We start from the raw sequence: 18482 nt of genomic DNA on the forward strand, positions 1-18482 counted from the left end.
TTTTGTTAAATAACGACAAACGAGAAGGGACTAATGTATTCAACATTATTATTATGACATAATTTAATATTCATTAACTGGTGCTATGACAATTGATAATTGCAAAAGCTAGGTAATACGAGGAGCTTTTAAGGATATGAATTTTAAGATGAAGATCGAGATCTAACGTCAAAACCCAATAACCTATCTCTATCCATTTTTGCCCATTAAAAGCGTGGCAATAACCAATCCACGGATTGTAAAAGCCATCTCCATCTACTATCCATGGTAGGTGGAATCGGTGTCTGTGGATAGAACTTTGTATGAAAATGTGCTAATATCCTATCTTAAGATTTAAACTTACACCAGTTTTAAAATTTATTAAAAAGCTATTTGATATGTTTTAACATATGTATTTTAATATTATTTGTACGGTTTTATTTACTTTATTTGGTTTACATTGATTATTATCAAATATGAGTGTAAAACGACAAAGAGGGCCGAGATTGCATACGTCGCCAAAAATGGATTATCTTCGTAGGGTTTGGTTATTGGGATGCAGATAGGAGATCGATCGACTGTCACAGTCTGATTGAAAATAATGTGAGATTGTGGATAAATTATAACGTTCGGACGATGGCTTATTGAAATCTATAAACTTTCTGCATAGAAGTTGAGGATGGGTACTGACTGAATTAATATCGATACTAGGTACGTAAATTACTTATATATAACGTAAATAAACTTACCGTACAACAGTTGTAGTACTTCGAAGTAATATTCCCGTGAACTTTGGGGGGCGGATTGAAAATAACGGTCCGCATAACAGCCGTTGACGCAAAATCTGCTCTCTCCTTATTCGGGCCCGTCACGTTCATATTGACGAAGAAGTAATACCCGAGACACGACGAAATTGTGTAGTTTCTATGTGCCGGGGATAAGGGGATGATGGGGCTGGTAGTGGTGTATAGCATTTGTGGTGGACCACAGGTGTGGTCGTAATTGGGTCCCGTTTTGTCTGTGGGCGTTGGACCGCTGTGTCGCGACCATTTTAGGATAGGTCTGTAAAAAGGTTGTAACTTAGGGCGGTGGATCACTGGCTGTTTAAGAGTAATTTATTATTGGATATCTATGGATGTGGCACAGCAGATTTGGCCTAGTGACTTCAGCGTTTTACAAAAACATTGCGAAATCACCGGCTTGCTTTTGACCAAAAAGTCGACGGCGTGTGTCCGGCATAGGCTGATGATTAATTGCTTTTTAGATTGATAAATGATCATGAAACAAATACAGAAACCTGACAGACCTAAAAAGGCCGCGCCACTGATGTTTTTTTTATCTATGGCGCTTAAGATTTTTTGTTAATTTTACAGGAGCCAAATGGGCAACGGACTCACTGCCCATGGATACTTACACTGCTGGAAAGCCAGCAAGTGCGATGACGGCCTTATAAAAAATGGTACCTTCTTTTCTAAGGGCACATACTTCTATACTATTTGTAGAATGTTAATAATTTTTACATCAGTTAGAGTGAATTACCAATATGTAATTTACAAACCGATTTTGGGACGTAGGCTTTTCGAAAAATCACATTCGTTCATTAAAGACAATTATCTATGGATACAATAGTTTATAATCATTGTTTGAACCTTTGTGATCCTGGGTTTGAATCTCAGCGAAATAACTTGCCTTGAAAAATTTGCTTTTTATAATTATAAGAAAAGTAAGTATATATATTATACTTACTGAGGCACATTCTCAAATCCACAGGTGTCATGCTCAAAGTTGCAGTAGGAGCCATATGGCATTTTGACTGGAACAATAAAGGGATATTACAGATTTGCTTAAATGAGTGAAATAACCTGGTGAAACTGATCGTGGTTGGTAACACAGAAGGACAGACATAGTAAATTAAAAAAAAGCAATTCCCTGTCCGATTCCCAATTCCTCTATCTATATCATAGTGATATTATATTATAAAACACTTAATGAAAAATATATATTCACATAAAAATTATGTTAGCGACATTATGTACGAATTATTATGATACATTAATTTGTAAATTCTCTATGAGATAATCAACTATTATAGCAGGATGCAATAATGACAAGGTTGAAAGAAGATTGCGCGACGACAGAGAACATCGAACTTGCATACGTCAGAATCGGTATCGCTGTCAAAAAGTCCAATTATAATTGAATAACTTACCACAGTTCTGATGTTCATCCTGGCCATCATCGCAGTCTTTCACCAGATCACAAATTTGCTGCAGCTTGATACATGAATCCTTCTGTAAAAGCAAAAACATGTCAGAAAATTTGCTTAATGAAACCCGAATGTTCAAAACAAACCATCAAAACTAATTTCTATGTATATATTATTATACTTTTACCCAAAAATAAGTTAAAAGCCCTAGTTTCACATCTACAAGCCTAATTTAAAAAGCAGTGGATTTTGTTCATACAAAAATGTTATAGTTATTTACATATTGTAAATAATTAAGTTCTCTGGCTCTATGATGTAGTTTGTACCTTCATAATCTTGCATTTAAGCTGTCTAAACTGGCACTCCCCGTTGTATACAGGGGGTTCAGGCAAGCACTCCACCATACGAATGTTGTCTATGGCAATGTGTGGCAGTACATGAGACACGCTCACATAACTCGGCCGGGTTATCTCGATTATAATACGAACTTCTTGCTGTACTTTTCCAATCATAAATCGCATTGGTTGCCACCTGAAAATAATGAGACGGCAACACATGATTGATACGCTCTTTAATGAAATATATATTTTAATGTGGAGATTACATTTTTAATATTTTAACCTCTTAAACGTGAATGCAAATTATCTTAATCTGTTACTGATTTAGGTTCTAATTTAAATAGATAATTTAAATACGCAATTTTCCCAAGCACCACCACTATGTGGTATTGAATTCGATTCAGGGCCCATCAAGTAAAGAGTGTAACTTTTCTCTATCTCTATCTCTTGCAATTGATATGTAAGAAAATTTTGATATTTTTTAAATAAATTTTCTCTACACAAATACATTACGATTCACCTAATAAATAAGTCTAACCTAATTTATTAATGATAACGTAAAGAAGTGTCAAATAATTACTTTCAGTCTCAATTAAGGGGAAGACACTCTGTTCTTCTGTAGTATTTTAAATCCTTAAAGAAAATAAATGAAATTGGAACTCACATTTCAACATTGTTCCCAGCAAATTCCTGAAGTATCCATTGTACTTCAGACATCGTTGACTCTGACACAAGTCGAATGCTCGCATTCTGCATCTTGCTCTGATGCATTTTCACTTCAAACTGTCAAAACAGACCTTATTTACACTAAACATAAAAGTTTCGTTTCCTTATAAATTTATAAACAAATGATGCAACATATGTACTTTTTCAGGGATAACAATATGATTATGAACAATTATAATATAATCCTATGTGTTAAAGATACGTAGAAACTATACGTATGACTTCATCAACTTGAAATTTGTTCATTAAACCTTTTAAAATGTATTTTATGTATAGCAATAGATAATACTTTTGTAACTTATGTTACATACACATATGGTGACCAACTATTTTTTGTTCAAAACGTCAAGTACATTTTGCAAGTATAGGTGAATAGAAAAGAAAAAGTAATAAAAACTTTATTTTAATTTAAAAACATATTTTTCTTGAAGTGTATTTTTTGCTAAATGACGATGTTCACTTAATAATACAGCCCACATCCGAACAACTTTCAGTTTGTAAGACGGCAGATAATGTTTTTACTGAAAGTTGCGTCTTCTCACTGTTCCAATAATCATTCCCTAGTGAAAATTCCCTTTCAACAGCAGCATTAGTGCATGGACAACATAAGGAAATTATTAGAACTTTTAGAAATACAAATGAGTATAAAATTATAAAAATGAATACATTCAGAGTACAGAATTTGACAAGAGTATAGTTGGTCATCTTAATACATAAAGATTATAAATCCTTAATCTCTAACGTAATCGTTTGATATGTAAATAAGGAAGCATATTAGGTGATATTACCGATATATTGATATATCTCTTACTTCAGCCTATCCCAAAGTCAGGATTATGAATTTAATTATTAAAAAAAAAACTTTTGTGTTTACCATAATAGTCATGTATTTTAAGAAATATACCTAGCTTGTAACATATACTGTAGATATAGCATATGTGATGCGGTGAATTATAATAAATGAAATAACAATAAATTACCTTGCAAAACTCTCGGAGACCACGAAATGGAGGTGATTTGATAACCATATTCTCCATAGTGGGGTCTACTGGTAAATATAGGAAATGCCCTGTAAATAAATGAATAAAATATTATTATAATTTTATATTATATATTATTAAATAATATTACCATTTATTATAATAGACGTTTTAATTTATAAAATACGGCTCAAATATAAGAAACCTTGATGTTGTTTTCTTTGGAGTACTGACTCTTGGGCCATGGGATTAAAGTGCACAGATGCTAATTAAAGATTTAAGTTGGCGATTGGTAGATAGCATCGGCGACCCCAGAGCTGGTGTTTTCCTCACTCAACGAATAATTATCGTAATACAGAGTTTTAATTTTCTGTTTATAAATTTTTTAGTATTATTTTTAGTATGTTTGTTAAGAAAATTGTAAATGCTTTATTATTAATTGGTTTCAATAGACATGATTGATTTATTAGCTTACATTCTGAAGACAGGACTAATCTGGAATATTGAAAAACAATTAGGTCGCATTATTACGGGTTATGATTTAAAATATTAACTAAAAAAGTAAATGTTAGTTAATGATACTACATTTATCCACTACATGCTTCAGTTCAAACAGATTGGGTGTATGACTCAAAACTTAGCGATTAAAAAGAGTGGCGGAAAGTTTCTTGCCAGTTCTTTTTCTCCGCTCAACGCCCTTGACTTGCGAACTGGTAGTAAATATAAATTTAGAATTAATTTAACTTCTTTTACCTATATAAATAGAGTTATTTTAACTTTCACTAAGGGCAAGATTCAAAGGCGAGACTGCGACTTTCATAAGTTAAAATGCAGTATTCACCCACGTCTTTCCCATAGTACGTACATACAACTGTATATTGTCTCATACATAGACGTTTGACCAGTGGTGGGTTTACCGGCAGGCTGAGTAGGCTGGTGCTGAAGACGGCAGATTTTAGGGCAGCATATTTGGCAACGGATTTATTTTGCTATCTTATAGAAATCAAAAACAATTTTGCCCGAGTTTTCTGATTGTTTTCAGATACAACTCTCAACTAATTTTGCCGGTGACCTTCTTCTCTCACTTGTCACTGTATATTTGTTGTAGCAAACTTCTATATTTTAGAGTAAAATAGCTATTTCGCTTATTCCCAAGCAGTAACCTTTGCGCCCTCATCCCACACCAAATGAAAAGAGCGAAATTGCAGTAAATGTATTTAGCTCTTACCTCTTTCCCCTATCAACCGATATAGGTCAGTTATAGCAGCGTTAGGTTGTGAACAGGATGGTTTGTGTACATAATTATGTGCTCAAAAATCAAACCAAAATCAATTATTTCACGTGCTTTAACGAAATTTTTCAATACAAGACATTTGTAGAGGCAAGCCTAGCAAAAGCTTAACAACCTTAAAAAAACATATGTGCAATTCACACATGGTAGAAGTGAAACCTTCAAAAACATTTTTTTTATTATTAATCATATATAAATTAATCATTTTCCATTATCTAAATGTGTGTGTTCTTTTAAAACAGTATATTTTAATGATAAATTTTAATTTATAAGTTTAATATAAATTTTTAATTTGGGAAAAACTAAAACATCGAAAGTTTGAAATTCGATCAAATGAAAAAGCGGCAGTAAAGAGAGGCTGTATAATGCCTGCTATCTCATTTTCTCCCACGTTAAATCATATGATGAATTGATGTTTCTGTCTCTCTTTACCGCTGCATCCGGTTTGAAATCACGACGATTCGAAAGAAGTTTATCTATCTCATTTTCTCTCACGTTAAATCATATGAATTAATGTTTCTGTCTCTTTTTACTGTCGCTTTTTCGTTGCATCCGGTTTGAAATCACAACGATTCTAAAGAAGTTTCACTTCAAAAAATTAAATCCGCCACTGCCTGTTACAAAATTATAGGTGACCTTATATATGGTTCCCTCAGTACTCATTGAAAACAATAGGCGATATTAAGAATTACAATATCTACAATTTAAAAATCGATCATATGGTATAACTCTCTGAAATCTGTCAACTCATCTGCGATTAGCGTCTATCAAACGGAACGGGGATTTCCCTGCGTTTGGTTTCGGTGGGTCTATTTTTTTGCGTGTGTATATAATATTACGATGGACATCCCTGTAATAATCCAGAGCCCCACAAATTCACGATCCGTTGATGAGAGACCTTTTACAACACCGATACTCAATACTAGGATTAAGTCTAAACTACAGTACATAGCCCTCGCTCTAAGCGTCTAATTTTAGATGCCAGTTGAATGTAAGTCTTTATGTCCTTTTTCATACTCTTGCTGCCATTCACATACAGAAATAAAGTCATACTTTGTCTCAAAAAAAAAAAATTATACATAAACCCTCTCGTTTTTATAAAATCATTAATCTGTTTTAACATAAGTTCATCTCATTCTGTCAAATTCTGATGTGATGAAAAGAGACAAATCTACTTAAGTTGTAATAGTTTTGTTTTGTTATAGCATGTACATATAATGTATATTTCGGACTACGAAACGCTTACAAAAGACGTTAAAACGTATGTCAAAATTTAAAAATAAGACATAGACAGTATAATTAATAGTTTTGAAGTAAATCATGTACCTACATTAATGTAAACTATACAATTTTATATTTTTTTTAACCCCATAATTTAAGACCAGTTCTTCTATTAATCATTAACTGTGGTAACCAATTATAGGTTTTATTATAAAAGTCTGTATTTTGGTCGCTCTTGTTGAAGATCCAGGGTCCTTTTCCTCCTGTAAATCCAAGACATTTCCCTGTAACGCTGACAGTAGTATTTAAATAGCATAAAAAGATGTTGATTTGTATAACGTATGTGCATACTATCATAGGTTAAAGGTAAGGTAAGGTAATTCAAGGGATCAGAATTCAGAGGTGGCCTAACCCACTGCGAGGCTGGGAGCGACAGTTCTTTGCGAAGCCCTTTGTCTTTCGTGAAAATACGATGCGAAATCAGGTCTGTTTGTTTGGGTTAGGTATTTGTCATATCACTAGATAAATCATTTTTTAATTATGTTTTGAGTGTATGTTAAATACCTTTATTTTAATTTACCATTATGTTATAAACTCAATTAGTAGTTAAGGATCAAATTCAAAAGTTGATAAAATATATATTTATTAAATTTGCTTGTGTTGTTGCGTGAGGCAGGGGCCTCTTGCAGGGGCAAGAGGCGATTGCCCTGTTCGCTACCCCCTCTTAAGGCTGCCCCTTTAAGTATCAAACACATAAACAAGAATGTATGTGTACTTATTTGTCCTCTATTCAAAATTATACATTAAGTTAGTATGTAATAATATCGACTCTTTCCAATCTGCGACTCTTATCCCTCAGGTTGTTAGCTGGACACTAGTGGACATTCTTTTTTAAGTGCATATTTAACATTCGCTAAAAACATCGCGAGGAAACCGGCTCGCCTTAGACAAAAAGACGACAGCGTGTGTCAGACAAAGGAGGCACCTACTTGCCTATTAGATTGCCAAATGATTATATAACATATTCAGAAATGTATCTACTACAGATACAAAATTTCATACGAAAATGGCCGTTATAAAACTCAAACAAGATTTGTTTATTTTCATGAAATCACGAGATTAAGTCTTATTAAAGAAGAATTAGCTCGTAGGATATGACTGCGCCGTTAAAAGTACGTTTTAAATCGTCTTAAGTGTTGTTTATGAGAGCATCCGAACACTTGGCCCCCAGTCACCGGAAATCAAATGATATCGTAATGATTCAATTTGAGCGGCAATTTTGTTCAAGTTTCCAGTTTGCTCTATATTCTATAATCTGTTGCATATTTCTTTAACAAAAATCGAGGACCTAACAACGTGCGTTTTAGGTTAGCATTTGTTTTCTAAATGACCAATTAACACTTGTAGACAATGTCAACTAATCTTAGTACCTATATGTTTATGTAACGTTAAATCGATAAAGCCTTAAGTACTACTCATATCAAACGATTTTGACATACGGTAATTTATGTAGAATCTAAGGGTTCCAGCTGTCAAATGTCGCGAAGTAAATTACATACTTATATTTAAATAAGATATATAAAGATATTACTTTCAGACTACATAATATTTATGTATAATCATATCAATTAAGAATAAAATAGCTTTAATGTTTTGCGTAAATTTTAATAGATAGATTTTTGCTTCCACTTTAAAGAAAATTCACAAAAACGTATATCGCTTAAGAGAATAATGCTTTTGTATGAAAATATTATGAAATATCACTTTCACAATGGCTACATATGACCCTTGACATTAAGTGCGCAACAGATTTCCTTTTGAGTCTCCGCACAAACGATACTTTAACTATCGATTGAAAACTGCTCTTAACTATCTGTTAACATCTCACTAGAAATTACATATAATTCCTTACAAAAAACTAACTTAAACTCCTCAATAAAACGCTTAGAGCCCCATAGTTAAAGATTGAATAGCATACATTAGTTTTAAGAACACTTCGATTTTCAAAAATTTGAAACTTAATTAAAATTCCTCGTATGCGGTCGACAGTAACGTGATAATAAAATAAAGAACATCGCTTAATTGATAACAAATATTTTGCATTACAATTTCTCCAACAATATTACGTTTCAAACAAAAGGAACTCACCGTCTTTATTAAAATCTGCGTCCATGGCGGGCGCGGAAAATTTCAGACCTTGCGTGGTCGCGTTCATATACTCCACATCAGCTGAGGTCACGACTCTGAACCCCAGCCCATGGCTTGATATCGTCTGATTCCACTGCCACATACACATATCCACCGATCCGTTAGTTTTTTCGAAGTTACAGAACACTCCCGTAATCTGTGGTACGCTGCTCTTGTAAGTCGCCTCATAGGTGGGTCCAGACGGTCGTAGGGTCTTTATCTTCGTCAAAGAGTTCGTCTCGTTATCCATATGTAGTTTTTGGTTCGAGATAGAACCTTCATTGTCATTCATCATATTCTCCTGGTCATTTCTGTGACCGAGAAGCAATAGTTTATTCAGGTGCTGCTTACCGCGTCTGCGATTCTTGAACTCCTCGCTTCTGTTCATGAGATTCGACAGCTTTTGGAATGAACCCCGCACTGGTTCGGGCAGGGCGGACCTCGAATGCCCTTTTTTCGCCTCCACGGCTTTTTTATCCTTCTCGACGTCATCTTCAGCACTCGCAGCCGCATAGATGGCGACAAATATTAATAATCTTACAATATCCATTAGGGAGAGTTATTGGGACGTAGGATTCTGTTTAGGTGGTCACAAATTGCATTTTCAGCAAATTATTGTCTTTCAGGTTTAAGTGTCTCCGTTCCTCGCGTAAATGGATAGCCGCCAGTCCAAACAACATCGATATAATAATATAAACGCGCACATTTTAACAAAACAAAGTATCTACTATACTAACTAAATTAGCACAATCCTCTCGGACATGGCCCTGGTATCTCTTAAATGGACGACATCGCGACACAGGACACGACGACCCCTTAATATTTTTAAAACAATGAACACAAAAGATAGTCCGTTGTAAATAATGTTAATTTCAATAATTTCAGCGATGTAAAATTGCGTTTTAACTGATTTGTAAAATATATAAATCCGTATTCGTAACAGCGCCACGGGAATACGCAGAACTATGGCCGTGGACCGAAATAATCATTACTTTAGATGCGATCTTCGGGTGCGAGGGATGCTGCGCAGGTGTCAACCCGTGCTGAGCGAATTCCCGGGCTTTTCGCGCAGATCAACGGTGCGTCGTGCTGCCAGGACGGAATTGGCCAGCAAACTGCTGCTGCTAACGTCAAACACATCCTATAGGGCACTCTTCAGTTCCGTAATCTGGCGATTGGTGGAATTAATATTGCCGTAGTATTGCCAATGAGAATTGAAAGCGGAAATTTCATTGGAATCCTTGGCATTTTCCTTACAGATTTATTTGCGCCAGGGTCGGGCATCAGTAGGTATCTTAAGCGGAAATTCAATGAAGGAGGAGATCCTAATACAATTTTTCGATCTTTACTAAAGTTCATTACATACTTTTACATCATATTATTAAATGCTTTAAAATGTTTAAAACATTTACAAGCTATATTTGAGGCATATTCAAATCATTCAATGTATTTCGTACGATATTGTAAATTGTAGTAATTATTATAGAGTAAGTGATTATACTCATAATGACTAATGACCCCTAACATAAAGGTAGTCAGTAATCTCCAGACGACAAAAGAAAATAACGAGAATAATATTTTTAATTGGAAATGGCATTGGATGGATAGTTTTTCTTCAATTAAGATTAAACGTTCAGAAACTACATCTTTTATACTAGTTGTATTTATTACATCAAATCAAAATTTTTACAAAGAACATTTAAATTAGTCATGCAATAATATTACTGTTAACATGATATAAATAATCTTTTTTTTTTAAATTATTATTGATAATAATTATATATATTATAAATGGCAGCTGTCAATCTTGACACTGTCAAAGTGAAAATTACTGAACGTACAGCACCACTCGGCACTCCTTGTGGATTATTATGGTTTCGACTTCGCATACTGTTAGCTGTATCGTCAATACAAATAAATAATTAACGGAAATGGTAACAAATGACCATTAAATAATTACAATGTATAGCATTAGTAATGTGGACTGTTTAGTGTAATAACATTTCTGCACAGAATCAGATTGATTATACATAGTGAGAGGTGAGTAAATCTCGTTTGTTTATGACTAATATAAATCTTAACACAGAGAAAATAAATAAGTTAATATTTAATGAGGAAAGGCATAAATAATATAATATGACATATCCAATGGACAATATAATATAATATTTTTAATATCAACATGAAAAGGCTATTTCTCGGATCACACGTAAAATTTTATGAATTAGTATATATCTAGCTCGTATGTTCGAAAATCTTGCAGTTATGCATAAATAGCTAATAATTATGCTTAACTAGCCTAGCTTGTCACCTGCTTTTGCATGTAATTAAAATAAAAAGCTGTTGTGTTTAAGATCATGTTTGTGAATATATTTTCATCCAAATAGGGTCATCAGTTTATTGGATAAGTGTAGTTAACCATCATATATGTTTCTTGAAAATCACTTGTGAATATGTAATATATATTTTTAAGTTCATACATGCAATTTTTGTACCACTACCATGATAAAGTAATAGAAAAGTTAGTTACATCTGTAAAATAACTTTTCCTTGATACTTACTCAAATACCACACTTTAATCTAAATGACTTCATATTTAATATATTTATTTTAATATAGAAGATAAGATTATGATTAAATAGAATTTCCTTTTGTTGTTGTATTATATCTCAATATCTATCTAGATAATATAATTATTATGCTAAGCTCTTTATCATTACTCATTATCATCTTTCAATAAGTTAAGTTCATCTTGTAGACTTGGTTCCTCTAGACTTATAATCTAAATTTACAGTGAGTCAAGTGAGGTCAAGCCCCGATCCATGGGGGCTTTACATGCCTTCAATATTTAATTTATTTAATATAATAACTTATAATGGCAAACATATAAGTTCTTAACTTGACCACAACTATGTGACCCCCTCCAGGCAATCAATACATCCTTTTTTGCACTCAGTGGCATAAGCCAATAAATAAAACTAATCATAAGGTTTTTATATTCAAGTAGACCCAGCTGTTACAATTCAACACAAGGTCAAAGTCTTAGAATTTGTTTCTTAAAATACTTAAGCGAATGTAAAATATACACAGAACCAAGGTTAATAATTATAAAAGTTTATATAGGTTTTACAACTAAAAGGTGTTAAAATTGCAGTTGAAATTACACACTGAGATAACTTGAAAGTCCTGATTTTTATGAATAGAGTTGTATCAATGTAGTTTATTGTTATGTTATAAGATGACTGCAATTATCAGATTAGAACATGTGTTTATTGTTCAATTTGATTGTGATTATCAGTTTATTGAAAATAATTTATTTGAATTTTGTTGGGTAATTGTGTACTTGTATTGTTTTATTGTTTCTTCATTGTAGCATTGTTTTCTTAAAGTATTTGTTGTAGAAACATAAACAATATGTTTTTAATCATATATGTTATGTAATGCATAAATATTAAGTCAGACATTATATAAAACTTTGCTCTACTTAGTTAACTAGCAATACATATAATACACTTAACAGTTAACTACCCCATATTTAAAATAAAAAATCTATGTATAATTAATGTACATTGATGTTGTTTACATATCACATAACAAGCATACGCAATAAATTATCATTTATTTCTTATTACTGATATCTTATCAACGGAAATTACAATAATTTCCGTTTAGTGAGTTCTATCATACTTATAACAGTTTATAAAAAAGTACCTGCGTCTAATAACTTTGTATGTTAATTAGATCTTTTTTTAAGTTGTACAATATACAATGCACATTGCCTATGTCAGGTTACGTTATATTGACAGTTCATATAAAATATTTAGTACGTGCGAAACGTCGCTGTCGCGAACAAGGTTACAAATGTTTTTATTGTTTCAATAAAGTATATTTATAAAATGAAACGTGTAGAAAACGTATTTATCACTTTAAAATTAATAAATCATTCTTAAAACGGCAAACTTGCACATAGAAATAAAAAATAACTTCAGTTTCTGGTGCTAATTAAAAATCAAATGTCGACTTTCGCGCCATTTATAGGTTCTGTTGGCTATTTTAGATCACGTCAAGGGTTTCTGCACAGTGTCTATAATCCAGGTCACCTACATTTGACGCATCAATGCCTGTATATATTGCTCTTTTGAAACTCTTTAAGGGCACTTGTTTTTACTCTATAAAAATATGAGTCCACTTTAAATATTTTAAGTGTAAGTGGAGAAATAAAATTAAATTATTGACTTTCAGTTCACAGTTTGACTTGGACAATTATGATTATTATTTACAATTTTATTATATATAAATAACGTGTTACGTCGTCTGTCCGCTAAGGACGCCTAAACTACTTAACCGATTTAAATCAAATATGCACACCGTGTGTAGTTTGGATTACTACTTACGTACCTACTTAAAAGATAGGATAGTTAACATAATTCTACTGTACGTGTATGAACTGAACTAATCCTAAACGGCTTGAATGATTTTTTTTGTATGCGTTTGGGTGGAGTCCTGGATGATTTAGATTCACAAATCAGCCCGGCAGATAGCGCTGCAGTACTTTCATACTTTGTTTAATACCCTAATCGCTTGAAATATCATGCAGGACAACGCCTGTGGGGTCCGCTAGTTTTTCTATATTTTGACGAGCGCGTAAATTTCTGATAAATTTTCAGAAAATGACATAAATAATGTCTGGAGGTAACTCAAAGAATAAGTCGCGATCCAAGCGTCACGAGGGATGGGAGGAGGCTGGTGGGGAGTTCTACCAGGAGTTGTACCCTGGTGGAGAGCAAGAACTCTTCGACAACCTCCAGAGAGCTGATGCTGCGAAATTGGCAACGTTGCTGCCTTCCAAACAGGCTAGAAATAGTAAGTAGAGTTGTTGGTTTGTCAAGTCTTAAACTAATAAGCTTTGTAAGGATAATACATAAATACCTTGATTCTGTGTGATCAGCAAGTATTTACAAATAAGCTTCTAAATCTATCATTATCACATCTAGTTGGCTTTGAAAAAAATTATAAAAATTTAGTATTTACGTGGGATTATTAAATTTAATAACTGTTTTTTTAGTGCTGATGGTGTCAGTTAACGATGGTTGGGGACTTTAAATCTGAATGTAATTAAGACATTTAAATACTTACATAAATTAAATTATTGTATAATATTTTAAAAAGTACATTATTGGATAATATTTTAGAATTTTAAACGTTGAAAAGCCAAGTAACGTAAACCTTATTTCAGCTACAACAGCGAAGCGAACTAGATCTCAAAATGAGCGTCGTCAGTCGACGTATGCGCGTACGACGCAAAGCAGAGACATACATCTCTCTATGTTGCCCGATCTATCTGGTAAGTTTTATTTTTAGTATCAAATTCTTGGATGACTATGATAATTGCGGCGTTATACTCATATATAATTTTTTGTTTTAAATTTGGCTCCGCGAGCCTCTTCATAGGATGTGTTCTTCTTTAGATTCTATCAAAAATATCGACCCTTTTTCGCACTCCTCTACTGCTTTATTAAAAAAATAAAATAAAACAACTGTTAATGTCCTAACTCTTCCATGTATATGTGTCGTTGTCATGTTTTGTTTTGTTTGTATCATATAGTTATATTAGTGAAACCTATTGTGGATACATCCAATGTGTTTATTTTATGTTTTATTTTTTACTTTATTTTTATTGTAAATTAAAAATAAAAAATAAAAATTATTTATTTGGAAACAAAACAGATGAAGTATCTGTTTTGTTTCCAAATAAATAAATAAAAATAATGAAAAATATATGAGTATAACGCCATAAAAAAGTTCAGTCGTATAAGTGAGCCGATGGCTGACCATGCGTCATACTCGTGAACGGGTGCTACTTGTGGTGACTGGTCGGACTTGAATTTGTGTATGCGGTGATATTAGTTGTTTCTACTATGTAATTGCGTGCTGTTCTCACGAGTATGTAAGTGCGTGCTCCTATTTCACCATGCCTCGTGCTGATAGAGGACAAATCTTTGTTTTTAATTTATTTTATTATTCTTTATTCCTTAAGATGTCGTATTGAATGCTGTAATGGTTGCAGCTCCTTACAAACGTTGAGTAAAATAAAAAACATGGCGATTAAAAAGAGTGGCGGAGAGTTTATTGCCAGTTTTTCTCTTTCGATCTACGCCCTTTTTTACGATTTAAGAACTGGCAGTAAAAAAAGAAGCATTCAAAGTATATTTATTTTTTGACGTTCATAAGTATACATTGTGTTACCTTCATGAATAAAGATTGATTTGATTTGACTAAGAGTATGATAATTGGAATATATTATAAAACTACATTTTAATAAAAACCACTGTGGTTGAGTGATTAATGATCGATCGATTCCTAGTGAAAAACAATTTGGGCCAGTAGTCGTCATAAATGGAATAAAAATAGCCCATTTAATTATTTTATACGGCAATACTTAAGCGTATACTCAAACTCTTCAATTAACACTAAATTAAGGAATGATTAGTACTAATTTATAATTTCAATGCGCACGCACCACTCTGTTATTTCATTGACCTTAATGTAATTTTTCAGAAAATCTATCAAATGAGGAAAGGACCTGGGAGGAAATTATGCAGATTAAGGCTATGCCTGTCCCGATGCATCAGAAAAGAGACCTCAAAGCAAGACTGCAGGTACTTTTATTGACTGAGTTGACGAACAAATTCGATCTGGTTTAGATTTTTTTTTCTATTGTGTCTGTTTTGTAAAATTTCTACTTGATAAATAATTTATTTTCTGATTTAAACCTTAAGTTTTGACTAGAATTGAGTCTAGGACTTCAACGTAATACAACATAATATGAAATAATGTATTTAATGCAATAAAAGTATTAACATTTGTATATACAACATTTATGTTCACCATAATTGTCATGTAACATTTATATTGTAACTTATACTATAGATATGTCGCAGCCAACTAGCTTAATCAGCCATTCAATTAACAGACTAGCCTTTTAGCCGTAGCGTTTGTTACGACATTTAATCAAGTGGCTGGCTAATGCTTCGACGTTCGTATATTAGAGTCATTATTTGGCAGAATTAAAAAAGATGTAACATGTGACAAAAACATTTTTCAATAAAATTTCACTGTCAAATTCACATTATTATCATCACTACACTCTTTTATTGTACTTGTTGTTTTTCATGAAACTTTGGAAAACACCATCAGAATTGTAGTTTGCCGACGTCATATTAAACGGTATAAACGTTTAAAGATAAATAAATTTACATTAACAGTCAACAGTCTAGGCAAGCAATGAAACGTCATCGATCCAAGTCATTTACCTAGCTGTTTAATCAACTGGCTAAACGTCTTTCAGGCCGTTAGTTAAACGGCTAGGCTTTTAATTGAACGGCTAATCAAACTAGTTGGCTGCGACAGGTACATGTGGTGGTATACTTTAATAAATAAATAAATATTTCAGAACGCTACAAAACTTCGTTTGCAAGGCTTCGAGCAGCTTCAATGGCGGCAACGCAAAGTGTGGCACCGATTCAGTAATCGATTTACGGAAATTGTGGGGAAATTCGAGTTATGGCAGTCCGCGTTACGGGAAATCGAGGGTAAATTTGGCGTCGGTGTCGTTTCATATTTCCTCTTCCTGCGATGGTTGTTTTTCCTCAACATTGCCATATCACTATTCGTAATTGTATTTTTAATCCTGCCTCAAGTGTTGCTAGTCGAAAATAGTCTGTTATGTAATGATACGTATCCGAATTCCACAATTTGTTGTTCCGAGGCGTACTTCAACCGGAATTTGACTGGAAATAATGTGATTTTAGACTTAATACAGGGGACCGGATGGATGGAACGCACCATTTTGTTCTATGGCGTGTACAGCGATCAGATTTATTCGTATTTCGTTAAAAATCTATGGGAGACAGAAATGTTCTTCAACATGCCATTGGCGTTTATCCTGGTCCCCATTTGTTGGGTTCTGTTCTCTCTGATAGCGATAGTGAAAACTGGGGCGAAGGGGTTCAAGGAACGGTTGATAGAGAGTGAAGGCCAGTTCTACATGTACTGCAATCTGGTTTTTGGGGGTTGGGATTTCTGTATCCACAACGAAAAGTCCGCTAAAATTAAACACAAAGCGCTGTATAACGAAATCAAAGGGTGTTTGGAGAAGGAAAGGTTCAACGAGGAGAAGCAGTTGAGGAGCAAAGAGAGTCATATTTTGATGCATTTACGACGTATTTTAGTTAATTTAATAGTTTTCGTTATCTTAGTTGCGTCTGGGGTTTTGATATATTACGCGTTTAATTATTCAAAGGATCTGCTAGACGAACAAGCGTCCGGGGCCGAGTACGTCAATCGGACGGCCGAGAGGTTGACGTTAGAGTTGAGGGAGGGGTATACGTTCGGAAGATTCCAGAACATAGTATTGGAATTCCTTCCGTCCATATGCATTGTCGTCCTGAACATAATTGTCCCAGAAATGTTCGAGTATCTGATCCATTACGAGAACTACAATCCCGCGCATGTCATTTTCATATCTTTACTTCGAACAGTTTTGTTGAGATTATCATCGTTCGCGGTGTTGTTGAGCCAAATCTACATACAAATAATGGACCCGAATAGGATCCTGTGCTCGGTGTACACGGATGAAGGGCGGCTGGAATGTTGGGAGACTTATTTCGGACAGCAGTTGTACAAGTTGATTTTGACAGATTTCGCCGTCCAATTTGTGATGATATTCTTCATAAACTTCCCGCGTTCGTTCATCGCTCGTCACTCGCATAACAATTGCCTCAAAGTGATCGGCACTCAACACTTCTATCTCCCAAAGCACGTTCTCGACATCGTATACGTCCAGACAATTATATGGATGGGGGCGTATTTCTGTCCGTTTCTTCCTGTCATCGGTTTGATTTATTCCTTCCTGATATTCTATATGAAGAAATTCGCGTGTTTGGTCAACAGTACTCCCTCCCCGATAGTTTACAAAGCGTCCAAATCGAAATCCCTCTTCATGTCGTTCCTGCTGTTGGGTTTTGTGATATCGATAGCGCCAGTGGCCTATGCTATCGCTGAGATCATGCCGTCAATAAACTGTGGACCTTTCAGAGGTTATTCTACAGTATGGGAATATGTTGTCATAACGTTTGACACATTTCCAAATATTCTTCGTGAGTTTATCTTTTTGCTGGGGACTTCCACGTTCGCCGTTCCCGCGTTTGCCGTGCTGTTGTTCTTTCTATATTATTATTGGGCGGTCGCGACGGCTAATAGGCATATGGTGACGGTTCTCAAGAATCAATTGGTGCTGGAGGGGCACGATAAGCAGTTCTTGTTGAATAGACTGAGCGCGTTTATTCGGCAGCATCAGAAACGCTGCGAGAGGAACAGAGCTAGCTTCGCGGATGACGATTCCGAACAGAATAGTTCTAGATAATTTCTCTCCAAGTTATCCTTATGATAAATAACAGTGGATGTTTATTGTATATTATATGTCTATTATGAAAGTACACATTTCAATAGCTCTCTAAATCGAAAGATATTTTAAATACTACCAAGTTATGATG

At 33.9% G+C, this 18482-nt stretch overlaps 2 protein-coding genes across 2 annotated transcripts in view; one reads left to right on the forward strand and one right to left on the reverse strand.

Moving 5' to 3' along the window:
• Positions 1 to 10089, reverse strand: part of LOC110999387 (ALK tyrosine kinase receptor) — a 30230-nt gene extending 20141 nt beyond the window's left edge. Inside the window, exons 1-7 of the mRNA XM_045629562.1 lie at positions 8890 to 10089; positions 4230 to 4318; positions 3188 to 3306; positions 2512 to 2716; positions 2189 to 2270; positions 1726 to 1792; positions 729 to 1041 (exon numbers count right to left, since the gene is read on the reverse strand). Coding sequence (XP_045485518.1) covers positions 729 to 1041; positions 1726 to 1792; positions 2189 to 2270; positions 2512 to 2716; positions 3188 to 3306; positions 4230 to 4318; positions 8890 to 9478 — 1464 coding nt within the window. The 5' untranslated portion in view covers positions 9479 to 10089. The remainder of the gene's footprint in view (positions 1 to 728; positions 1042 to 1725; positions 1793 to 2188; positions 2271 to 2511; positions 2717 to 3187; positions 3307 to 4229; positions 4319 to 8889) is intronic.
• Positions 10090 to 10770: 681 nt separating this feature from the next.
• Positions 10771 to 18482, forward strand: LOC110999374 (transmembrane channel-like protein 7). Its single transcript, XM_022268387.2, has 5 exons — positions 10771 to 10968; positions 13596 to 13791; positions 14165 to 14272; positions 15487 to 15587; positions 16382 to 18482. The coding sequence occupies exons 2-5, from the start codon at positions 13611 to 13613 to the stop codon at positions 18350 to 18352; spliced, it is 2361 nt and encodes a 786-aa protein (XP_022124079.2). The 5' UTR covers positions 10771 to 10968; positions 13596 to 13610; the 3' UTR covers positions 18353 to 18482.

This window comes from Pieris rapae, chromosome 9, assembly GCF_905147795.1.
Source record: "Pieris rapae chromosome 9, ilPieRapa1.1, whole genome shotgun sequence".
Lineage (NCBI taxonomy): Eukaryota > Metazoa > Arthropoda > Insecta > Lepidoptera > Pieridae > Pieris > Pieris rapae.